This window comes from Electrophorus electricus, chromosome 23 (genome assembly GCF_041902795.1).
Source record: "Electrophorus electricus isolate QZ-2024a chromosome 23, ASM4190279v1, whole genome shotgun sequence".
NCBI lineage: Eukaryota > Metazoa > Chordata > Actinopteri > Gymnotiformes > Gymnotidae > Electrophorus > Electrophorus electricus.
The window spans coordinates 13,581,752-13,606,517 of record NC_137519.1 but is presented as its reverse complement, the minus strand read 5'-3'; the positions used below and the strand labels follow the sequence as shown (position 1 = coordinate 13,606,517).

The 24,766-nt window shown below is 48.2% G+C and overlaps 1 protein-coding gene and 1 long non-coding RNA gene across 15 annotated transcripts in view; both read left to right on the top strand.

The window, feature by feature from the left end:
• chd9 (chromodomain helicase DNA binding protein 9) overlaps window positions 1-20,838 on the top strand; it is a 59,422-nt gene extending 38,584 nt beyond the window's left edge. For 7 of the 13 annotated variants that reach the window (XM_035520903.2, XM_035520906.2, XM_035520902.2 and 4 more), the window contains 28 exons: window positions 863-1,106; window positions 1,386-1,562; window positions 1,814-1,957; window positions 2,056-2,311; window positions 3,173-3,383; window positions 4,076-4,271; window positions 4,692-4,865; window positions 5,957-6,145; window positions 6,717-6,827; window positions 7,171-7,367; window positions 7,805-8,004; window positions 8,632-8,791; window positions 9,150-9,239; window positions 9,699-9,802; window positions 9,992-10,109; window positions 10,277-10,334; window positions 10,446-10,494; window positions 10,592-10,844; window positions 11,024-11,229; window positions 11,421-12,323; window positions 12,876-13,036; window positions 13,290-13,520; window positions 13,867-14,038; window positions 15,101-15,240; window positions 15,413-15,622; window positions 15,758-15,895; window positions 16,045-16,149; window positions 16,285-20,838. In XM_035520903.2, coding sequence (XP_035376796.2) covers window positions 863-1,106; window positions 1,386-1,562; window positions 1,814-1,957; window positions 2,056-2,311; window positions 3,173-3,383; window positions 4,076-4,271; window positions 4,692-4,865; window positions 5,957-6,145; window positions 6,717-6,827; window positions 7,171-7,367; window positions 7,805-8,004; window positions 8,632-8,791; window positions 9,150-9,239; window positions 9,699-9,802; window positions 9,992-10,109; window positions 10,277-10,334; window positions 10,446-10,494; window positions 10,592-10,844; window positions 11,024-11,229; window positions 11,421-12,323; window positions 12,876-13,036; window positions 13,290-13,520; window positions 13,867-14,038; window positions 15,101-15,240; window positions 15,413-15,622; window positions 15,758-15,895; window positions 16,045-16,149; window positions 16,285-17,139 — 6,052 coding nt within the window. In that variant the 3' untranslated portion in view covers window positions 17,140-20,838. The remainder of the gene's footprint in view (window positions 1-862; window positions 1,107-1,385; window positions 1,563-1,813; window positions 1,958-2,055; window positions 2,312-3,172; window positions 3,384-4,075; window positions 4,272-4,691; window positions 4,866-5,956; window positions 6,146-6,716; window positions 6,828-7,170; window positions 7,368-7,804; window positions 8,005-8,631; window positions 8,792-9,149; window positions 9,240-9,698; window positions 9,803-9,991; window positions 10,110-10,276; window positions 10,335-10,445; window positions 10,495-10,591; window positions 10,845-11,023; window positions 11,230-11,420; window positions 12,324-12,875; window positions 13,037-13,289; window positions 13,521-13,866; window positions 14,039-15,100; window positions 15,241-15,412; window positions 15,623-15,757; window positions 15,896-16,044; window positions 16,150-16,284) is intronic. The other 6 variants (XM_081706241.1, XM_081706239.1, XM_035520909.2 and 3 more) reach the window with 6 other exon arrangements.
• A 1,696-nt stretch (window positions 20,839-22,534) lies between these two features.
• LOC145653217 (uncharacterized) lies at window positions 22,535-23,607 on the top strand. Of its 2 annotated transcripts, none has more exons than XR_014119587.1 (3): window positions 22,535-22,730; window positions 22,813-23,028; window positions 23,314-23,607. It is a non-coding gene; the product is annotated as an uncharacterized LOC145653217 (long non-coding RNA). The 2 variants fall into 2 exon arrangements; XR_014119586.1 differs by having other exon boundaries at window positions 22,810-23,028.
• Window positions 23,608-24,766: the final 1,159 nt, after the last annotated feature.

Below are 24,766 nucleotides of genomic sequence, written 5' to 3'. Positions count from 1 at the left end.
AACCCTTTGACCATGAGCCCTTGTCTTGACGCCAATCAGAGCAGCACGTTAGGAGAGGTCTGCTTAGTTAATCGGCTTCTCTGAAACAGCTCGGAGACAAATCTGGATGACAAACTGGGGTGATGTTTCGTTGCACTGTTTTAGCCTGGATGATCCCTGGTGTGTGTGTGTTTGTGTGTGTGTGTGTGTGTGTGTGTGTGTGTGTGTGAAGGATTTTCACACAAGGGGTACAGACGTAGATCCTGGATTAAGTAGTGCGGAAGTGAAGCCAATGGAGTGATCAGATGATGACATGTCTGAACACAGACACACACACACCCTCCCCATCTCATTTCATACAAGCACGGACGCACACACGCACCTTATCTTGTTTCACGTGCGTACACACGTAATCACACATGTAGCAGGCATACTCTCACGCACAGATGTGCGCACACACGACAGGCAATCTCATTTCTCTCTCTCACACACACACACACACACACACACACACATACACACATACTCCACCCATCTCCTCAAAGCTGCTGAGTACATTTTCTTTAAAAGCAAAACAAACATTCATTGTATCGGTTCAGGAATGTAAAAGCAACCACAGGTTGTGTCAGATTTCCTACAGGAGGTCAGGATTTCTCTGCCTGGGGACCTTTGGATCGCCCTCCAGGATGAGGGTGGATGTTGTCAGAGCAACATGGTCCTTCTGTGCGCCTGCTGAATAGTATGATGACGTGGTGTTTTTTCTCTCTCTCTCTCTCTCTCTCTCTCTCTCTCTCTCACACTCTTATCTCTCTCACACACACACTCCCTCCGTCACCCCCCCAACACACACACACACACACACACACACACCCTTCCCCCCCAGGCGTAACTGTATCTTAGCCGATGAGATGGGTTTGGGGAAGACCATCCAGTCCATCACGTTTCTGCAGGAGATCCACTGTGTGGGCATCAAGGGCCCCTTCCTCATCATCGCTCCCCTCTCCACCATTACCAACTGGGAGCGCGAATTCCGCACGTGGACGCACCTCAACGTCATCGTCTACCACGGCAGCGTGCTCAGCCGACAGATGCTTCAGCAGTACGAGATGTACTTCAGGGACCCCCAGGTGAGGACGCCATCACACAGAGTCCCACGCCGAAGAGGAGGCGGGGGGGCGTTGGAGTTCGTTGCTAGGCGACGGGTGAGATTAGCAGGCGGGTGAAGAAAGGGGTCTTTTTGGAAGTGTGTTCATGGAGGGGTTTGGAGGATGGTATGTCAGAACGCCGCCCGAGGGTTTGCTTTGATGGTGACAGAACGCTCGCACGCACGTGACGAATCGCGCACGCAGTTATGCAACGTAGATTCTTTAAAATGTTCTTCTTCATGACCTGCCTCTGCCCCCCAGGGGCGTGTGGTCAGGGGGACGTACCGGTTTCAGGCAGTCATCACCACGTTCGAGATGATCCTGGGAGGGTGTCCGGAGCTCAACGCCATCGACTGGCGCTGTGTGATCATAGACGAGGCGCACAGACTGAAAAACAAGAACTGCAAACTCCTGGAGGGCTTCAAACTTATGAGCCTGGTATGGAAGGGAAAACATACGCGTATATACACACACACGCGCGTACACACACGAGTGTGTGTGTGTGCGCGCGTGTGTGTGTATGTGTGTGTGTGTACACACACACATGCACATACACACATTCTGTGAGTTGTTGTTAAACAGCATGACTGTGCCATAATTCTTTCTGAGCTTGTTTTCCTGTAGTGTTTCTGAGAGGAGGTGTTTGGTTTCTGTCCATTTCCACTCCTGCTCACTCCTGCTGTGTTTAGGAGCACAAGGTGCTCCTCACAGGCACTCCGCTACAGAACACGGTGGAGGAACTCTTCAGTCTGCTGCACTTCCTGGAGCCCACGCGCTTCCCCTCTGAGAACACCTTCATGCAGGAGTTTGGAGATCTGAAGACAGAAGAACAGGTGTGTGTGTGTGTGTGTGTGTGTGTGGGTGGGTGGGTGGGTGTGGGTGTACTCATTCAGAAAGTCAGTGTAACCTGTATGTGTGTGTGTGTGTGCAGGTGCAAAAGCTGCAGGCTATTCTGAAGCCAATGATGCTCCGTCGGCTGAAGGAGGACGTAGAGAAGAAGCTCGCTCCCAAGGAGGAGACCATCATCGAGGTGGAGCTCACCAACATCCAGAAGAAGTACTACCGTGCCATCCTGGAGAAGAACTTCTCCTTCCTGGCCAAGGGAGCAGGCCAGGCCAACGTCCCCAACCTGGTCAACACCATGATGGAGCTCCGGAAATGCTGCAACCACCCCTACCTCATCAAAGGTACACAGAACCCAGAACCCCTCGCTCTCGGACGTGCCGTCGCGCCATCCAATGTTTCCGTCTGGGTCGTCATAGAATGTGTGGCCACAACGTGACGGCGGTCTTGGTTCCTTAGATACTTTAAACGTGCTGATTCTGACCGAATCTCCACTGCAACTTGAAGGCATCTTCAGAGACAATCCCGTGATGCAGCAAGAGCCGACGGTTGTTTTCTAATAAACGATGTTCTAATAAATGTATTGCTTTATGTTTTGTTTTTGTATCACAAAGGTGCCCAAATACATTTTTGTTTTCAATTTTAGGTTCATTGGTTGCCATTTTATAGTTTTCAGTACATCGAGGAATTAGCATGTTAGTGTTAACCTCTAGTGTTAGGCTATTGTTTTTTAATAACAAGCTGGCAAGTAAACATTATAGCATAGTGGGCAGTAGCTTTTTATCATGATGTCAGACGATATTAATGAAGTCTTATTATTTGGTAGAAGGTGCCTTTCTGTAACTTGGTACCTTACAGTGAGCACTCACTGCAGGACAAGATCAGCACTGGAAGCCTTTCTAAAGGCTGGTGTAATGGAGAGAATCTCAGCCGGGTCTGCTCGACTGTCAGATGGCTAGAGCTTGTGAGTTCACCAGTTAGACCGCTAGCTTGGGTAACTTTGTGCATAATCAGATATAGTACAAGGTAAATCATTTGGCATTTATGCAGTGGACGGGAAAGTTTGGTGAAGAAATCGCTCTCTAAACAGTCTCAGTAATCTGTCTTATGAGGTTCCTTAATGGTTAAACGCTCCCTACTTGGACAGCTGCCTGTATAAATCTTACTGGGTATTGAGGCAGAGTCTCTCTCACTCTCTCTCTCAGGGGCAGAGGAAAAAATTCTGGAGGACTTTCGTGAGGTGTACAGCGCGGCGTCCCCGGACTTCCACCTGCAGGCCATGGTGCAGTCCGCCGGAAAACTGGTTCTCATTGACAAGCTGCTGCCCAAGATGAAGGCAGGTGGACACAAAGTTCTCATCTTCTCCCAGATGGTGCGCTGTCTCGACATCCTGGAAGACTACCTCATCCAGAGACGGTGAGCCCAGGAACAACGGTCCTGAGTGGTGGTAGCCAAGGGCAAGGGAAAGCATCCCCCTTGTGGATTTAATTGGAACTACGACCCTTTGTTCAATCAGAAGTGTCATAAGTGCATTAAGTGGCATTTATAAATGAAGGTAGTTGAGGAAAGTGCTGTTAGGAATGTGGAGTCGCTGGGCTGTGTAAGTAAATCTGCTCCATTAGCTGTGTGTGTGTGTGTGTGTGTGTGTGTGTGTGTGGGAGAGAGAGAAAGCTGTAGGCAGGTTTAGCCACGGTTCAGTGGAAGGGTGCAGACCCCCAGGGGAGTTGACATCAGACACAGGGCACTAGAGCACTGAAGAGGTGGAATTAGGTCAGAGGCAGGGCAGGGTTAGAGTGTGGTGTACTGGGGGGGGGTCAGAGGCAGTGCAGGGGCAGAGTGTGGCGTACCTGGGGGGTCAGAGGCAGACACACAGAGTGGCGTGAACAACAGGGTGTCGAGGTACATAAAGAACCAGGTCATGCGCACATTTAATGTGCCTTCAACTACATGCAGCCTGGATCTTTCAGAGCTACAGGATCTTTTTAACCTACAGAGAGTGGGGGTTACTTTACGGACTAAAGATTTAACAGATTTTTTTCTTAAAATGTTTCCTGCAGCAGTTTCCTAATTGTGGTGTGTGATTTGCGTGACTGTGTGTGTGTGTTCAGATACCTCTACGAGCGGATTGACGGGCGGGTGCGTGGGAACCTCCGGCAGGCTGCGATTGACCGTTTCAGTAAGCCGGACTCGGACCGCTTTGTCTTTCTACTCTGCACCAGGGCAGGAGGGCTCGGCATTAATCTGACCGCCGCCGACACCTGCATCATATTTGACTCTGACTGGAACCCTCAGAACGACCTGCAGGTACACACACACACACACACACACACACACACACACACAGAGGTAAAGTAGAAATGGCGCTGAGTCAGAGTAGCTGAAAGAGGCGATGCATAGCCTGTGATTTCGTGAGTGCCCATCTTACGTTTCCTAGTGCCCAGCTCATGGGAGTGATCGCATCTCATCCAGCTCACGTGAGTGCCTAGCTCACGCGAGTGCAAAGCTTACGGGAGTGACCAACTCACATTTCTCAGAGTCAAGCTCAGGATCTCTGCTCATCAAATGCTGAAGACAGAGCTTACAAGTAAACACTACTATGAAGAAGCTATTGTGCTTGATTTTCCTGCAGTGCGTAAAGTTAGCAGTGTCTCCCAGTACTGAACCAGCTCTGGTCGTCTTCACGGTTTATTACATTTGTTGGATTTTGCTGATTGTTCCTTCCAGGCCCAGGCTCGCTGCCACAGGATTGGTCAGAACAAAGCGGTGAAAGTGTACCGGCTAATCACACGCAACTCGTATGAGCGGGAGATGTTTGACAGGGCCAGCCTCAAACTGGGATTGGACAAGGCAGTGCTGCAGAGCATGAGTGGGCGGGACAACAGCCTCGGGGGAGGAGGGGTAAGTCAACGAGTTCTCCAATCAAACTGCAATTTCTCAAAATTACGTATTTTCACGCATTTCCCGAAAGTCAGGGAATGTCTGGGAGTTTGAGTTTTGGCTTAGAATGGGAACACTGGGTAATCGTGCCAGGCTACATCTCCTAAATTACATCTTTATTATTATTTTATGTTTCTGTAAAGCACTTTGACTTGCCAATACATGTGATATATGTCTACACTTTGACTTGCCACTATGTTTGATGGGGCTATATAAATAAACTTGCCTTGTCTTGCAACGTTTAAAAATAATTTTTTTTCCTACAATTTTTGATAGACAATTGCTTTTCGTTAGTGCATTTATTATTGATTTATTAGGCTAAAACATTGTTGGCTCCCTTATTTTGTGATTAGTTTCTTAGTAGAAGCACAATTTGTTGCTGCTGTTGTTTCCAGTTTGGTTGGTCAGGTAAAGGGGGATTTCCAGCTAAATACTGTGCAGGCATTTGGCACCTCGTCAACATGTGTGCGGTTTTCTCAGTGGCTGTCTGAGGATATCTAATGAACGATGGCATGCAAGAAGCAAAGATTATAAACCACTCTTAAAACGATTCCAGTCAGTAATTTTATCTGTCACAAACACAGGCCAGGTGCCAACGGTGAGCTTTGCAAGTGAGTTAGATGGCAAATCTGTTAATAAATTGTCAGACATACCCGACAAAACCCTCAGATCTTCACAAAAGACCGACCAAAGAGTTGGACTCAGAACCACCACACCAGCTAAATCTTAAAATACATTTGGCTACACCTGTGTATAAATTCATGTCTAAAAGCATATACAAGTATGTACTATATACATGTACAGTTTCCTTCTCATGAGGGGAAACCTTATCCCCAGTGTATTTTAACACAGAATTTGTCATTTAACTGTACAGGTTTTTTTGACCTGGTCTTTGGGTTTTGTGTTGTGTATCTGACCGAATTTCTTCCCCCTATATTAGTTACTGACTGTGTTGGGTCTGGAGTTGCAGTTCATTTCTGTGTTTCTGACAACCGTCAGTGCTCAAAGAAACCTTGTAGGAAGCCTCTGAACCTCTCTCCCTGTCTGTCCAGCAGCAGATCCAACAGCAGCTGTCCAAGAAGGAGATTGAGGACCTTCTGAGACGTGGGGCATACGGTGCCCTCATGGACGAGGAAGACGAGGGAGCAAAGTTCTGTGAGGAAGACATCGACCAGATCCTCCAGCGCAGAACCAAGACCATTACCATCGAGTCCGAGGGGCGAGGCTCCACCTTCGCCAAGGTCAGCCTCTTGACCAACACGTTATAAACGCACGCTGGTACTACACATCTGCAGCGAGACAGACCATAACTGTCAGGAAATTTGGGAATGTTTTGCTCCTGCTGTAACTAGTAGTCAGAGCCACTGAGGATTAACCGGAAAACTACCTGCTGGTCCTGAAATATAGCCGCGCTTGGCTGTTGGTGGGAGTTATTTTCTCACCCCAGCTGTAAGGCAGGCAGGTGGGAAACACCTACAACTACACGTCAGCTCATTTACATGAACAGGTGGAACGTTCGTCAGGATATTTAAAATCCTTTTCCCGTCGTACTCGCGGCCAGGATGACGGTAGATCTGCTCTTTAAAGAGACTTGTGAAATGAACCAGATGCCCAGCCTGAATGTATGAACACATATGGGGGGGGGGTGTAAAAAATTGCATAGTGAAGTGTGGTAATGTGATTAGAAATGAGTGGGACGTTACCACGGTGAGGTGGTGTATTCGTTAGCCTCGTGTCAGTAAAATGAGAGAACAGCAGTTGCTTGGCTACGGTGTCCTGCTGAGCTCAAACGTCTCTGCTCTCTGCACACAGGCCAGCTTTGTAGCGTCGGGGAACCGCACAGACATCTCTCTGGATGACCCCAACTTCTGGGACAAGTGGGCCAAGAAAGCAGAGCTGGACCTGGACGCGGTCAACGGCAGAGTAAGCTCAGCTCGGGGGAAATGGCAAACCGTCAAAGATGGTCTTTCCATAATCGTGAGACCTTTGGAAAGAGCTGTAGTGAACCTAAAGTTTTTACCCTTTTGCTGGACTGGATCAAACAACTGTGGAAAAAGTACTTTCATGAAATAACTCGCCCATAACTGCACTAAAAGTGGACGACAGACTATGAAAACTATAGACTGAAAAGTAGACTCCACAGCCCAGTAGAGACTGACTCAGTGATGGCAGCTAATCCACCACTCTCCTCTAATCGTTGTATTTTCTCCTCTTTCTTTCTGTCTTCTTTCCCCTCCATGTGCCTTCTCGTGGCGTGGGCCCACAGAACAGCCTGGTGATTGACACGCCGCGCGTGCGCAAGCAGACACGCCCCTTCAGCGCCACCAAAGACGAGCTGGCGGAGCTGTCGGAGGGGGAGAGCAGTGGAGATGACAAGCCCAAACTGCGACGCCCCCACGACCGTCTGAACAGCTACGGCCGCACCGAGTGCTTCCGCGTGGAGAAGAACCTGCTGGTGTATGGGTGAGCGCTCTGTGTGTGTGAGAGTGTGTGAGAGTGTTTGCGTGCGTGTGCGTGTGTGTGCGTGTGCGTGCGAGAGTGTGTGTGTGTGTGTGTGTGTGTGTGCGTGAGAGTGTGTGTGTTTGCGCGTGTGTGTGCGTGTGTTTGGCTCGGTTTCACAATTAAGAAACGCAGCCTGCAAACAGTGGCAGACAACATAGGTCACGCGTCATGTTCGGACAGTACACTTATTTGCTATTATTATTGCTTATCACTTGTTTATTTTTTTATTTTCAGTTGCATTGTAATGAAACATACTATGGGATGCATGTGTCGTCGTGAAATGTGATATTACGATGTTTTAAGTTACAGGCAAATTTTTCTTAGAGAGGACAGTACATATCTGCATGGCCAGACTGGAAGGCCACGTTAACGTGGTAACGGGCGCGGTGTTTGTACAGGTGGGGCCGCTGGCGGGACATCCTGCAACACGGCCGCTTTAAGAGGCCTCTGAGCGAGCGGGACGTGGAGTGGATCTGCAGAGCGCTTCTCGCCTACTGCCTGGTGCATTACCGCGGCGACGACAAGATCAAGAGCTTCATGTGGGACCTGATTGCGCCAACGGAGGACGGCAGGACCAAGGAGCTTCAGAACCACCTGGGTAAGGGCGCAGGAACCGAGCCGCCCCAGTCCAAGCTGGCTGGATTCGATGGCGAGTGATGTGGGACACCTGAGGCTCTCGCTTGGAAGAGCTGGTGGCCAGAGTGTTGTACGCAACTGTCAAATGACTGGCATTGCAAAATACACCAAAATACGTTAGACATGTGATTTGTAGACGTTTACTCAGTCAGAACAACCAGACACCCAAAAGGTTTATTTCCTCATGCAGTTACTCAATAACTCGGTCACTATAAACAATTCTCACACACACACACACACACACACACACACACACACACACACACACAATTTGCAATTCTAAATGCAAATAGTGCACTATATAAACATTTATATATATTTATCCATTCTGTTTGTGTGACACTGTGTGCGAAAGAATCAAGGAAAGAAGACCAGTGTAACAGAGTGAAGCCGTTAATGACCAAAACGATTTCTTTGTCTGAACGTTCTTGGCAACTAAAACTCAACTCTTATTAGATTTCATATGTGAAACATTTGGGCTGTTGACAAAACTGAACATCTTCTAAACATGTTCCGTCCTGTGAACATGAATACTCCTGACAGTGAAGTGAAAGGTGTGTTTGTGTGTTTGTGTGCGCGTTCCCTCCAGGGCTCTCTACACCGGTTCCCAGAGGAAGGAAGGGGAAGAAGATGAAGACTCAGTCCAGCACGTTTGACATCCAGAAGGCCGAGTGGATCCGGAAGCACAACCCGGAGCACATGCTGTCTGACGACGGATACAAGAAGCACCTCAAGCATCACTGCAACAAGTATGCACAAGCTACCCTCCCCAAGACCGACACCAGGTTACCGCACAAAGACAGAGAAGGGTTTCCATCAGTTTATATTGGTTTTAAGTGTGACTTTTTTTGCTGTTTGCGTGTGTGCGCGCGTGTGTGTGCAGAAAAAGAGCAGGAGTGAATATACCTCTGTTGAACTAAGCTGATGTTGGAAAATAAAATCCCTTCACACAGATGCACACTGTGTGCGAGAGAGAGAGAGAGAGAGAGAGAGAGAGAGAGTCGCTTATTTGTGAGGTCAAAAGTGAATGTCCTGTGTACCAGTTATTGTGTGTGTGCGCACATGCTCCCTCATTCGTGCGTGTCTTGTGCTTTCTCTCCTGTGTAGGGTGTTGTTGAGGGTGAGAATGTTGTACTATCTGAAACAGGAGATCATCGGTGCACAGAATCAAAAAGTGCTGGATGGAGCAGAAGCAAGGTGAGCCCAACGTTGACCTTTCACCTCTTACATGTGCTAGAGCGTTCTTTGTTATTGCAATTTGTTTTTCTCACTCGAGTGTCCCCCAGGATGGAGAGTGTGTCTGTCTCTCTCTCTCTGTCTCTCTAGCTGGGTGCAGGGCTAGGATTGGTCACTGTCCACTCCACCCATATGACGCTCTTTCTCACTTTGTCGTCCGTTTTTAAAGTTGTACTAGGGAATGAGATTGTGAACATGAATCAAGCAGTTTTACTCCTTCAGCTTGAAGTGAGACTTTTCCTGTCAGAGTAACCATATCCGTGTCCAAGCCTGCATGCATCAGCGGGTGCTGCTATCGCCATCTGCTGTTCATAAATAAAACTGCAGCACACACACACACTGAGTAATTTGAATGTCTGAGAGCGTTTTTGTAAGCCTTTACCCTGTTGAACTGTTCTACTGGCCCTGTCTGTCTTCCAGTGAGATGGAAATCTGGGTTCCCGAGCCTGATCACTCTGAGCTACCTGTGTTATGGTGGGACTCTCTCGCAGACAAATGTCTGTTGATAGGGGTCTACAAGCATGGTGAGGTTACGTACACACACACACACACACACACACACACACACACACACACACACACACACCCCGCACCACGGAGAATATTTGTGTGGCTTGTTGGAATATGTGGTGGCTTTTGGACAAATTACAGTGTGCAGTCTGATTGCTTAATCCGTGTGTGTGTGTGTGTGTGTGTGTGTGTGTGTGTTGTAGGTTATGAGAAATACAACACTATCCGTGCAGATCCTGCCCTGTGCTTCCTGGAGCGGGTCGGCCGGCCGGATGAGAAGGCCATTGCCGCAGAGCAGAGAGGAAATGACTTTATGGATGGGTGAGACACAAGCCCCCACGTCCACACACACACACACACACACACACACACACACACACAACGCCATTCAGAAAGAGGCAGAGCAAGTCTTGTTTGACATCATTCTGAGCCACGTCTGAGGTTGGCTGGACGTGTGTGTGTGTGTGTGTGTGTGTGTGTGTGTGTAGGGACGTTGATGATCCGGAGTACAAGCCTGCTCCAGCTTTGCTGAAAGACGATATGGAGGTGAGGCGGTTACAGAACACGCACATGTCCATTATTCAGCAGGGTGTTTATTCTTAACGTTGGACGTCTTTTTCTGGCTTGATGCTGAGTGGAAATGTCTCCTGTCTGCAGGACGACGCTTCGTCTCCGGGCGATCTGGTCATAACAGACACAGGAGGAGGTACGGGAAGATGTACATGACATAGGCTAGCCACACTGTTTTTCAAATTATAGCACTCTAAGTGTGTGTGTGTGTGTGTGTGTGTGTGTGTGTGTAGAAGGCGGGTCCATGTTGGATGGCGGGGGTGGTTCTCTTGGTTCCGGAGCAGGGGTGTACTGGCCGTCGCCGTCAGCCCTGACGGCTCGTCTCCGTCGTCTGATCACGGCGTCGCAGCGCTTCACCAAGAGCAGACAGATCCTGCAGATCCATCAGAGTCAGCAGTCTGTGACCCCTGACCTTTGCCCCCTGCCTCCCACCCTCAGTGAAACCCTCAACCCTAAAATGGCTGCCAAGATTGAGCGGCAGCAGAGGTAGCGATGGCGCCCACGCTCAGAGTTTCTTTTTATGCAAATCTGGGCTTGTTGCAAAACACAAAGTATATCGTGACTAACAAACCAAGACCCGTTTCGAAGACGTCAGCTAGCGTAACAGTTTAGCGAGATGCCGTGCGCGCGTGTCCTGCCTCACGTCTTCCTCTCCTGCGTCACAGGTGGACGAGGAGAGAGGAGGCCGATTTCTACCGTGTGGTGTCGACATTCGGCGTGGTGTTCGACCCGGACCTGGGCCACTTTGACTGGACCAAGTTCAGGGCAATGGCACGCCTCCACAAGAAGACCGACGAGAGTCTCCAGAAATACCTCTGTGCTTTCACTGCCATGTGCAGAAGAGTGTGTCGCCTGCCCACCAGAGAGGGCGGTGAGTCACACACACACACACACACACACACACACACACGTCTCCCCGTGTGGTGCTGCTTTTTTGCACACATGCGTACGGGACTATTTCAGTAATGCGTGCCACTTGGCTGTTTCGGTCACGCTGGAATATTTTAAGCCCCGTCCCTTATTTAACCCACCATTTCTCACTCTTGTCTCCTCTCCTCCCAGACGTGGTGGATCCTGCCCTTTCCATCCAGCCAATCACAGAGGAGCGTGCTTCTCGCACCCTGTACCGTGTTGAGCTGCTCCGGCAGGTGCGGGAGCAGGTCCTGCGTCACCCACAGCTCTATGACCGCTTGGCGCTCTGCCAGCCGGGCCCAGACCTGCCCGTTTGGTGGGAGCCAGGACCCCACGACCGGGACCTCTTGATCGGGGCGGCCAAGCACGGGGTCAGCCGGACAGACTACCACATCCTCCGTGACCCCGAGCTGAGCTTCATGACGGCACAGAGGAACTACAGCCAGAACAAGGGGGCCCTGGCACCGAGCCAGGCCCAGAACCAGGCCCAGCTCCCGGGGCAGTCCCGCACGCCCACCCCCTTACTGCAGAGCCAGAGCCAGGCCCTCGGAGCCCCGGCGTCTCCTCTGGCCGACCCCGCACGCAGAGAGGAGGAGCCCGTGGCAAAGGCGGAGGTGCTTTCCGAAGGGGAGGAGAAGAGTGGGCAGAGGCTCGAGCAGGCAGAGAGGTGGAGTCCCACCGTCAGGCCTCCTACGCCCACGGGAGAGGGAGAGAGGGAGGGCTCGGAGAAAGGAACGGAGAGCGAGAGGCGCATGGTGGCTGCCAGGACGAAGCCGCTCGCGCCCAACGCCGCCGCCAGGAAACCCAAGAAGACGAGCAAGAGGAGTCGCAGGGAGGCGAGGAAGCGGTCCGGCTCGGACTCGGACTCCGACGCCTCCTCCTCCAGCTCCTCCTCCAGCTCTTCATCGAGGTCCTCCTCGTCGTCCTCGTCCTCGTCGCGGTCGGGGTCCAGCTCCTCGTCCTCCTCGTCTTCCTGCTCTTCCGGATCGTCTTCTTCATCGTCCTCATCCTCGTCTTCCGAGGAGAGCGACGGCGAGGATGTTCCGAAGAATAGTGAGTGACGTGTTGACTACCAAGTTCCTAAGACCTGTAAACCTGAGAGAATAAATTGATATACAACATTAGGTTAAGTGCACTCGTAGTAGGATGTGTACAAGTAGGCTGCCAAATTGTACTCAGAATTGTACTTCTTAAAAAATGTGACCCAACCTGGTAAACTCGGAAGACCCCTCGCGTAGTCTACTCAGACTAGTGGAGTTACCAGTTATTGTTTTATCCTTAAGGAATTATTAGACATATAGTCTGACATTTTTATAAACTAATTTGAACGCTAGTGTGGTTTGATGAGCAGAGCACATTCTCTGAACTCTTGATTTGTGCAGGGGGTTGATCTTATGTCACTGAGGTGGGGGGTGTTTCTGAGTAAAGTCTCTATAACGGGTGTCTGCAGTGGTGGTTTGTGAGTGGTATTAAGTACTTTCAGAAATGTAGTGCATGTCAGGTACGTAATGAGACCTGTGTGTGTGTGTGTGTGTGTGTGTGTGTGCGTGTATATGTGTGTGTGTGTGTGTGTGTGTGTGTGTGTGTGTGTGTGTGTGTGTGTAGCCTCCACAGTTCCAGGTGTAAAAGGCTTTGATGAGGACAGCATTGCATCGCACAGCACCACTCAAGATGACATGCAGGACAGTCAAGTGACCAACGGCATCACTAACCTCTCCCACCCCTTCCAGGGCGGGTACATGCTTGCTGCGTCTTATTGGCCGAAGGTAAACGGGCACTGTTTGCACACCGGCACTGTTGTCTGAGGACACACATCTGTCAGTACGTCCTAAAAAGACCCCATATGATCAGTGTCAGTCAGAAAACATTCTCACTGTGCAAGTCCTCATTCGATCAATGTCCTCTCCTAAGAAGCTTTGCCCTCGCTAATTAGCTTTGTCCACACTCACTGGTCGGTTCTGACTCTCCTAATGTCCTCACTGACTGGTCAGTTCTCACTCTGCTAATTTCACGTTGCAGGACCGTGTCATGATAAATCGGTTGGACAGTATTTGCCAGGCTGTGCTGAAGGGTAAGTGGCCTGGCTCTCGCCGTGTGTACGAAGGGAACGCCGTGGCCTCCTTTTACACAACCAAACTCTTGGACAACGCGGCCTGCCTGGCAGACGACCCCGCGGCCTCCCCTCAGGGGTCAAAGGTGAAGAAGCATGATGCAGAAAGAGAAAAGGAGTTCTCAGTCAAAATCAATGACGTATGTTATTTTAAGTTCTCCCCCTCCCCACCCCCCCCCAAACGCCGACTGGCGGCGCTACGCATGATCTGTTTTGCTGTTCTTTGCCTTTTGGTTTTGTGTGCAGAAACCAAAACAGCTTACGGCTTGCGGTTTTTACTCTGGCCCTCTCAGCTGCTTTTCAACTAATTGACTTTATTTCATTTCTATTGGTTTGTTTTATTCAGTTGTTTCAGTTTCACCTTGTGGACATGTAATCCATCGTTTCCTTTTTAGAATTACAGCTTTTGGCTTTGCCTGCTGTCAGAGAAGATAATGTACGTCTGTCTGAACTGAAGCCCCTGGCTTTGACCTCTGACCCCTTTAGCAGGAAGGCAGTCTGAAGCTGACCTTCCAGAAGCAAGGCCCTCCCGTGAAGCGGCCAGGGGAGGAGAGCGTGCTGTCCCAGCAGCAGTACCTGGCCCGGCTACAGGAGCTCCAGAGCGCCTCCGACAGCAGCCTGACCGACTACACTAAATCCCAGAACAGCTACCCGCAAGGTAACGTCAGCGCGCACACACACCCAGAACAGCTACCCACAAGGTAATGACAGCCCACCACATCACACCCACACACGCAAAACAGCGCTCCACACAGTAACGCCTGCCCACAGCAACACACTCACTCTCTCTCTCTCTCACACACACACACACTCACACCCCCCCCCCCCCCCAGAACAGCTACCCACAAGGTAATGACAGCCCACTGCAACACACACACAGAACAGTGACCCACACGGTAATGCCAGCCCTCAGAAACACACACACACTCCCAGAACAGCGACCCACACAGTAATGCCAGCCCACAGAAACACACACACCCAGAACAGTGATCCACATGGTAATGCCAGCCCACACACACACCCAGAACAGCGACCCACACAGTAATGCCAGCCCACACACACAACCCCCCAGAACAGTGACCCACACGGTAATGCCAGGCCTCAGAAACACACACACCCCCAGAACAGCGACCCACACAGTAATGCCAGCCCACAGAAACACACACACCCAGAACAGTGATCCACATGGTACTGCCAGCCCACACACACACACACCCAGAACAGTGACCCACACGGTAATGCCAGGCCTCAGAAACACACACACACCCCCAGAACAGCGACCCACACGGTAATGCCAGCCCACAGAAACACACACACCCAGAACAGTGATCCACACGGTAATGCAAGCCCACACACACACCCAGAACAGCGACCCACACGGTAATGCCAGCCCACACACACAACCCCCCAGAACAGTGACCCACACGGTAATGCCAGCCACGGATCACATCATACACATGCAAAGTCCTTCTGGAGTATTTTCATCAGCTGGTATGACACTGGAGATAAATAGTGCAGTGCTTACACCTAAATCTAAACTTGGTAACAAATTAAAAAGAAGTATAAGGTGCGTGCGCGTGTGTGCGCGTGCGCGTGTGTGTGTGTGCACGCACGTCCAATTTTTTTCTGTCATCTGGACATTTGGTTCCCATAAAGAACTAAAATACATGCCCACACATAATTCCAGTATTCATTACATTTTCTCTCTCTCTCTCTGCAGGTCTTGCGGGCCAGATGCATCTGAACGGAGTGGTTGGCGATCAGCTGGTGGTGAAGAAGAGGAGAGGCAGACGGAAGAACGTGGAAGGGATGGACCTTCTCTTCATGAACAAGAACCGACCTGCTGCCCCGTCTGAGCGGGTACGACGCTCATAGCTAACACGCGTTCGCTTGTGCATCAGTACTCAAGCCTGTGTGCGCACTACACCTACAGTTGCGTGCAGGTGTCGGTGAGCCCAAACCTGTTGATTTCTGGACGCGTGTTTCACTACCGCATGTGCCCTCTTATTCCTCTCTGCTCCTCTGTCTGTAGACTCCGCCCACGTGGGGTGGGGGCGTGGCCACCGGTGCAGGCATCAGTCAGGGCATTGGGGGGCCACTGGACACCGAGAGCAGGGTCCCAGTTATCAACCTCAACGACGGAACGCGACTGGCTGGGGACGACGCCCCAAGACGGAAGGACCTGGAACAGTGGTTGAAAGAGCACCCGGGCTTCGTGGCAGACGTTGGAGCTTTCATTCCTGTGAGCTCGCTGAACTGATCTATGTTTGGAAACACAGTTCATATACATTTCTTTGCTTGCTTTCTGCTTACAGTAGTCACCAAGCTTTAAGTGGCCATATTAAAAGCAAGTTTGTGTGTGTGTGTGTGTGTTCAGGGGGTTAATAAGATGCAGTTTCAGGACGGGCGTCCCAAGCAGAAAAGGCATCGCTGCAGAAACCCCAACAAGATCGACGTGAACAGCCTCACCGGGGAGGAACGCGTCCAGATCATCAACCGGAGAAATGCTAGGAAGGTGAGAGGCCAAGGGTGTCTGTGGGCTGCACTTTTCAGCTGATCATTGGGTGCTTCCATCGTCTCAGGAAATGTACGTTGTGTGTGCGTGCGTGCGTTGCCCCGCCCTGTCTGATTCAGCGGTCTGATTTTGGCTGTCCTCTTCCTCAGATTGGTGGTGCTTTCGCTCCGCCCTTGAAGGACCTGTGCCGATTCCTCCAGGAGAACCCGGAGTACGGCGTTCCTCCGGAGTGGGCTGACGTCGTTAAACAGTCGGTGAGAAATCTAGAGCTTTTCCTTGTTAGCGGTACTAGGATGGAGAGCGCTTCCCTCTGAGGCTCTTTTCGCTCAGCCCTGTCTCAGCTGACTTCATTTTCCAGCGTCTAACAGTCCTTTGGGTCGTGTGTCCAGGGCTACCTCCCAGAGAACATGTTCGATCGCATCCTCACGGGCCCCATCGTCCCCGAGGAGGTCAGCCGACGAGGCCGTCGGCCGAAGAATGCCTTGGCCAAGGCGGCGGCGGCCGTGGCCGGAGGCAACGCCGCCCCGGGGCTCAACCCCCTCCTAGCCAACGGCCTCCTCGGCGGACTCGACCTGGGCAGCCTGCAGGCCCTGCAGAGCCTGCAGTCACTCCAGCTCACGGCCGGACTCATGGGCCTGCCCGCCGACCCGGCCAACGTGGCCGCCATGCTGCCCATGATGCTTTCCGGCATGGCCGGGCTGCCGAACCTGCTCGGGATGAGCGGCCTGCTAGGGAAGCAGGAGGCATCGGCGGGAACCGCGGCAACAGAGGGAGAAGACGCCGGGAAGAAAAGGAGCAGGGACCCGACGGCTCGGGCCTCGAGCGTGGACAGCGAAGCAGAGAGGACAGAGGGCCAGAGCTCGGCTGCTAGCAGCTCCACGGCTCCCGGCTCAGCCCAGCTAAGTGCTTCGTCTTCGGGCCACCCCATGGCCCTCAACCCCCTCCTCCTCTCCGGCATGCTTTACCCAGGGATGCTTCTTAACCCAGGCCTTAATTTGCCTGTGGCCAATCAGCCACAAGCTACTAACACTCAGTCCGCCCCTCCAGCTCAGCCCGCCCCCTCTGAGGCCATGCGACAGCGTCCTGGCCAATCGAAAGAGAAGGATGAGGACGAAGGGGAGCCTGAGGAACAGAAGGAGAACAGTGGTCCAGAGGGCTCGGGGAAGGCGGAGTCATCTTCCTCCGAGTCTGAAAGCTCCTCCTCCTCGTCGTCAGAGGATTCAGATTCCAGTGACGAAGACTGAGCCTTTATACATATATAAATACATATTATATATTTATACACATCTCTTAGAAATGTATTCAAATGCATATATAAGAGCACTTACATCATGAGTTTGATTTTCATGTAAATATAAGAACTAAAGTGTTGTGTAATAAGGACAGGCGGGGGGCGGGGCTTATGTGATTCTACAGATGCTGAAATAGGATTTCAGTGTTTGTTTAGGTACAATGTTGTTTTGACATTTTGCATGTCCAAAAAAAAAACAAAAAACAAAAAAACTTTAGTAGATTTATGAACTTTGTGAACTTGTATTGCACAATGATGTACAATTGCAACCAACGAGAAATCAGAAAAAGAAAAAAAATTTGGCATTACTGTAATAATTATGTTGGGATTTAATTTTATTAAAAATGAGCTCATACATTATTGCTCACGCGGAGCTGTATAATTAATATATTTTGTGTGGGAGAAACAACCGTTTTGATTTCTTTTGTAAATCCTCTTGCAGGATCGCACCCATCTGGACTCCACAGACCACAGAGTACTTCAGCAATAACGCAGGCAGCTAACGAATGTCCCTGGAGCTGATGCTGCTGTCCCTGCGCCTCCGTCTCGCTCACGCTGTCCCCCGGCTCACTTTCTTCTCCTCCGATTTAAAACTTTTCTCTGTCGTTACTCTGCCCTCTTCTTGCTGGGATTAATTTCGCTCAGTATTTCTTTCTCTCAATCCCATCTCCCTTTTCACTGTTCATCTTCCCAAGCTTTTACGTTTTCGTTCCATCCCACGCACATTACAGACCATCTCGGCCACCCAGACACTCGTTGCCCAGTTAGGAATGCCTTCAGATAACTCTTCCGCTGCAGTGAAACGCTGCCAAACCTCGGTGGTGGTGGGGTCGCTTACGTTCGTGTGTACACGGGGGGGACTGTCATTGTACAATGTAATCTTAACATGCGGCAGACGTTGGACGTGTATTGGTAGTATGAAGCAACTCTATGGGCTGTGCCTACTGTTGTATCCCTTACTGAGGTGGAGAGGCCTGTGTGTGTGTGGGTGGGTGTGTGTCTGATGTAGTTTAACTACACACCAGAATAGAGCAGGGAGAGAGTGTTTCTGAGGAGGAGGAAAGTTAACCATAATAACACAAGCAAGTGCTGCCTCATGTTTTAGCTTTGCTATTAGGGCTGCAGATAACGACACTAACGATGCCTAGACTTTGTGTGTGTGTGTGTGTGTGTATATGTGTGTGTGTGTGTGTGTGTGCGCGCGCGCGCGCATGTTTTGTGTTTTGGAGCAACATGGAGGCCTCTGGTCCTACTCAAAACCAGAACGCTTCCTTTAGAGTGCGTACACATGTGCATGACCGCCTCCATGGAGTACTGGTAGTCCTCACCAGTATGGCCAGTGTCGTATCCATGCACTTAGGACATATGGCGCTGCGCTGTCCTGCGCTTGCTTGGAATATTGCTTCATTTTAAGATTCTCTTAAATCATCTCATGTCTGTATTTGCCTAACTGCTGAATCTAGTATTGGAATGCTGGTTGTGGGGGGGAAGGGTAATAAATAAAAAAGTGTTTAAAAGCGTCTTAGGAGCTAATAATGGTGTTAGCAAGCGCTGACAACTCGGTAGTCCGTGTCTCTGGGTTCTCAGACTCTGTTCCTAGGCGGCCACAAGCGTTGCAGTGTGGCGTTTCCAACGAACACCGTTTACGAAGTTGCATAAGCAGAGTTGAGTAGTGCAGTAGCCAGGTAATCCCTCACCTCTGCTGTCAGAAGACTTGGGACGTCTTGTTTGGGGAGGAATGGCGGTGGTAGGGTGAGGGTGCGGCTTGGCGATCCTCACCTTTGGTTGAGTCTTTACTATCAGAAGAAACCCCTAGACTGCTGATCCCTGGTCTGCGTGATGGAGCAGCTCGAGCTCCCTCCTCCCCTGATACACTTCCTGTCTGCTGGCTGAACTGTGTTCAGTGCAGGTTTACTTTAGGGAAAGCGCGGAAACATTAGATTACATCTTTGCATTAGGGGGAATAAATATGTTTATTTGGCATCGCAGCATAAACACTGTTAAGAATTTTGCAAATAGTGCCAAGAAAACTTGTGTATAATGTAGTATTACTCATCATTATGCATACTAATATTCTTTATTAGTAGTATTTGATTTATGGTAATTTTGCAGATGCAGTATCGGTGGGTGCCAGAATTGTGAAATATCCAGAGGGAACATTGGCTTTCTTTTTGTGCAGATTTTGGTTCATGTTTGGTTGGTTGTTTTTTTAACACAAAGATCAGTGAACATTCTGAGGAGCAGCCGTTCTAGGTCACCATCCATCGAGTCTCTCTGGTGTGTGCGCGTGGTGGAGGAGTTTTTTTAACGCTGTTTTAGAAGTGCTCTTATGCCACACCTCTCCATCCGCGCAGACGTGAGGGGAGCAAGTCATTTACACTTTCCGTTGAATCAGTTCATTTAATTCCAGTTTAAAACTTCAACAAAACACTGAATATTTGTTGACTCATTCATTCATTCTACGTAAGCAAGGGTGATTGGGGCACTGGATTTCAGCACCTTTTCTTGTTCTGTACATTTGGTATGTTATGATGTTGCTACATAAAACAGCGTTCTCTTTACTGTGATATAGGGCAGTAGACTATTCGTCTTAGACTGTTGTGCACCTACTGAAACAGTTTGGACTTGATGCTTTTTTTTCCCCTTTTCTTTACACACACATCATACATCAACATTTAGGTGTATTATAGAATGAGTGCCGTGTCACCCACTCCTGCACTTGTATTTGTAACCGTGATCATTCACGCCATTAACAAACGTTTCCTTCAGTGGGTCACCCTGAGCACGTCCGGTTGACCCTCATGTCCGTTTTGAGGATCCCGTCGCCTCGTCTCATCGATGCTTACTCTTTGGCTCGCGCCTCATCTTTTGTCTTACTGGAAGACGGGTTTCTGATTCCGACCTGTATCACACTTCTCTTACATCACACTCAACCGTGTCGTTCTTAAAACACCTAGAAAATGTCCACCTGGGATAAAACCAAGGAAGTTCAGACTGATCCAGCCTTGTGTTAACGTCGGGGCAGCTAGGAGTTTTCCTGCTGAGTCATTATGACTGTGGAACAGCTGTGTATGTGAATAAAGATTTTACATTTACATTAAACATTAAAATCTTTTTTTGGGGGGGGGGGCTTTTTTTTTTTCTTTCTTGAAAATGGTGTTAATTCGTTCAGTAACTTGGATCCCATTTCAGGTGTAATATGTTGATTTATGTGTCAGAAGCTGGGGTGCTGACCCCTAACCCTGTAATTTCCTCCCACTGACGCAGGAACACAATGTCCAACATGCAAAGAATAAAAAGTGTATACACTACTGTAAAGATGCTTTTTTTAAAAAAAAAACCAAAAACAAAAAAATTATGTGAAGTAGATGAACTGATGCAAATAGAAATATGGCCCTTTTCTTTCTGTGTAGGTTTTAGTTACGCTTTTGATAGATGATGCTACACGTCATTCTTTGAGTCCTTTGTGTGGCAGAATTTTTTCTTTTGGACAGTTGCAATATTTGCAAGTTGTGTTCTGTGTAGTCGAAAATACGTCATGTAGTGGAGAATACCTGTCTTAAGAAGTCATTTCTAATTTATTGAATTACTTTCTATATTATATAGAGGAAATTGAGGTTTAATTATTTTTATTAAACATATTCTGACTATCCATGACGTCTTATGTCAGTTACTTTGTAAAGCATATTTATCATGGTTGCATTCTCTCGCTTGTCCTCTGTCAAGATGAAAGATGAGCTTTAATTTAAAAGTTTAACTTCCATTATTACAGAAACATAAGAGAATATAATTGATACTTTAAACATGCAATGTGCCACTGACATTTAACGTGGACAAAAACCAAAGGGGTCGATTCCAGGTCACGTTCTTAACAGGTTGGTACTGCAATACATGAATGTTTTCTTATGGGAGCAGTATCTGAATATGACCACACGGGGGCGGGATTGCGCATTATGCGGCTCCAAGTACAAGCAGTCCGTCTTATGGTAAACTGGTCAGTAGCATTTCACTGGTGCAAGCTACATTATATAGTTTTTAATTATGTTAAATGCTCTCTCCTTTCAGGCTTGCCTGTGCGTGCTTCCCTAATTTTATCAGCAATGAATTTGACACTTGGCACCTTCCAAAAAAACTTTTAAAAGTTACATAAAAGCCAACCACATACAGCCAGGACCTCTGCACTTAGCCATTTAGTACTGCGGTGAGCTGATCTTTATCACTGTCCTTATTCACCTCAGCTGATTGCATCTGCTAATTTGTTAAATGAAGAGCACGTTCAGGGTGATTTCATTTTAAGTTCAGAGTTCTGCTGTCCTGGTATGTTCGTGGATATTTGTAGCATATGAGAGACACTAGCTCAGGTAACGCCGTCTCTGCGTAGAATCCTGCAGTACTGCTGATCAATAGTTCAGATGTATTACTGCAGAAGAAAGAAAAATGTTCAGAAATTGTGTTCCTGATTCCTAAATGTAGATGTGGATGTAATTTTACTCCAAACAAAACTTACATTTAAAAAAAAAAGAAAAGAAAAACAAATGCTACAAAATATGGTACATTTTGGTGCTGAGGGTTTTTTTCTGTCCAAGAGACTTCTATAAAACATTACTTCTGCTTTGTCCTGCTTTTTTGTGCTTTTCAGTGTTTTATCAATAATGGAAGATTAATGTAGTTAATAAAACATTCACTTAATTCTGCCTAATAGTTCCTCCTGTGTATCCTTGTTCTGCCTCTTTCCAGTAATAGAAACAGAATGAAAGTCTTCTCTGTATGCATGTAATGACGTCTCAGTGACAGGCAATCTGCTTTATTTGGTCATTTTTAGGGGGGCTGCACTAAATCAGAAAGAGCCCAGCTGGCCGTTGGCAGGGTTGTGTAGCTTTGTGCTTCATGGCTCTGTGGATTAATGTTCATGTAATGTGGTCACATCTGTGCTTAAGTGATGTCCGTTATCAACATTGTGTGAAATTGGTGTTTTCAGAGTTCTGTTTCAAAAAGGACAGACATTGTTTGAAAAATCAGCTGTCGATGTGTTATGTGAATGTTACGTAGGTGTCAAAAAATACTGACAGAAACCTTTTGGAATGCTGGATTCCGAAAGTTCCGAAAGTGTCACAGTTCCACACACGTTTGTAGCCACAGCTACAGAGTGAATAAACAGCCCGCGCTTGTTGCTCAGTCACTATGTCGTGACACGGCGCGGTTAAATCTCTACCTGTGTTGCCTGGCAGGTAAATGACAATAAACTCACATTAATCCCACTCAACAAAGGCCTGTAAACCGAGACCCCGAAGGCCCATGTCCATGGCATTTGTGCCAGCGTGAACAGGAAGTCAACTGGGTAGTCATGGGAATCGACGTTTGTGCTGCCACAACACTGCTTGAGCAACACTACAGAAAGAGCTTAAAGCATTTATGATCCAAACACCTCTGGCCTTTGTAGAAAAACAAAAACAAAAAAACACCCTTGTACATTGTCAGCTGGGCTTCGCAGAGACGTTCTGAAGAAAGATTTCTCTTGGTGCACAAACACCCAAGAGCTAAAAGGTTTGGAACGCAGACACACATGCACATACACAAACATAACAACCCTTTTGTTTTGAGACATTGTGTAAACATTTTCCAGCAGCTGCTCAGAGCTGTGAGGGCCTCAGAGAGCCTCTTCGGGACTATATCATGGGGTGCAGCTCAAGCAGAGGGGTTCAGGTTGTAGATGCTACCAAGCACCCTAAAGACAGGCCTGAATCAGCCGCCTCAGGGAGCACAGAGGACTCAGGGGCCACGCTTTCCCTGGAAAAGGACAAAGATAGAACGAAGGTGAAAGAAGAGGTGCTCTCACTTCAAGGTTAGAGTCCAAATGTTCAGTTCAAATGTGTATGTCTATGTAATAGATTCTAATACAGATTATTATTATTATTATGATTATTATTATGATTATTATTATGAGTAGTAGTAGTAGTAATAGTAATATTGGATAGCTCACTGTAACTTGTACACTGTTAATGGAATATCTGATTTTAAAGCATAGTTCTTTTATAGTGACATTAGAGGAAGGGAGACGTTCACGTCTCTGCTGTTTCTGATACAATACTTTTTAAATGCTTTAAAAGAAGTTGTCTGTTGGTTGCAGTAAACACCACATGCTCTACACCTGTAGAAGATCCTGGATCCTCACTTTAAGAAGCGTTGAGTACATTGTCTAACTGAAATAAACCAAATTCTGTATACTGTTTATCAAAAGATCGCATATTGAAGCTAGTAGTCACAATCAGGCAAAAATAAATATATTTAATAATGAGATATATCACATGTTTAGATACTACTTATTTGTCCAAATATAAAAGAGTCGTTAGTTCTATAATACTATTATCAAGGGACCAATATGTCTGCAGTAAACTCTAATAAATCTTGCGTTTCGGAGAAATTGGTCTTTTTATTATATGTATTCGTATTAATGGGGTATAAAAGTGCAGTACTGCTACTGTCCAACAGGTGTCATTCACGTTCAAATTTGTTGCTATCACCACTAGGTGGCAGAAGTGCACTGCCAATACGTCGCCAGTTCCCTGCTTCTCGCTCCATTTGCTGAGAACATTAAATCTGATGGAAATTCATGTTTCGGGTTTATTAGCGCAGATTGAAGTGAGCTTGAAGGGAACGGACGTTCTATACAGCCTTCCAGCACATACCCATCACACAGACCGCAGGAAAAACATTACCATTACACAAATGGGAGTTGTGATTGAATAATGTGCTTGAGAAGATGAATGAAAAGCACGTTGTCGAGAGGAAAAATGTAGCGGTAAACAGGTTTTTAATTCCACATGCAGGATGAAGGAAAGCGCAGATTTGCCGAGTTTTCTCTGACTATTGATTAGAATAGCCACGCCTGCTTTATTACCTCATTATCAGCTAATTAACATGTGAGCGTAAAACGCCAATTATCTCCGCGGTCGCCGTTTGCCAGAATGAGACACTGGTGCGTTGATGGTGTGTGTGTGTGTGTGCTGGCTTCCTCTGGTGCCATCGCCTTTAACGGTCTCTAGTGATGGTGTGTGTGTGTTGGCTTCCTCTGGTGCCATCGCCTTTAACTGTCCATCTGAGGAACAGCCTTTGACTGAATGAGGAACAGCCTTTGGCTGAATCACACCATTCTCGCTGTGACTTGACGTGGAGTTCATATCAACCCCATGGTACCTCCTGAAAACCCATCAAGGTTTTTGTGCTTCACAGAGGCTATGCCAGTCGGAAGAGTCGGGGATATTCTGAAAACGAGCAGAGCATCTTGCTTTCATAGAAAATGTTATTTTTAAAATTTTTATTCTAGTTGTTTCTGAAGCTCATTGTAAAATTATGTTTTGTATATGAGGGATGTGTTGATGTCCTTTATCCTACCCCAGTCAAGCAACAGCAAAAACCATTAACTATTGGTATGAAACTATCACACTCATTGTTATACAGAATTGAAAGACTGGAATTAATACAAAATAAACCTCATCACATAAATATTAATGGGGTCTAAAAAATGGTGTGTGTGGTGGTGGTGGTGGTGGGGGGGGGTTTGTGTGCATGGCCTCCATTGT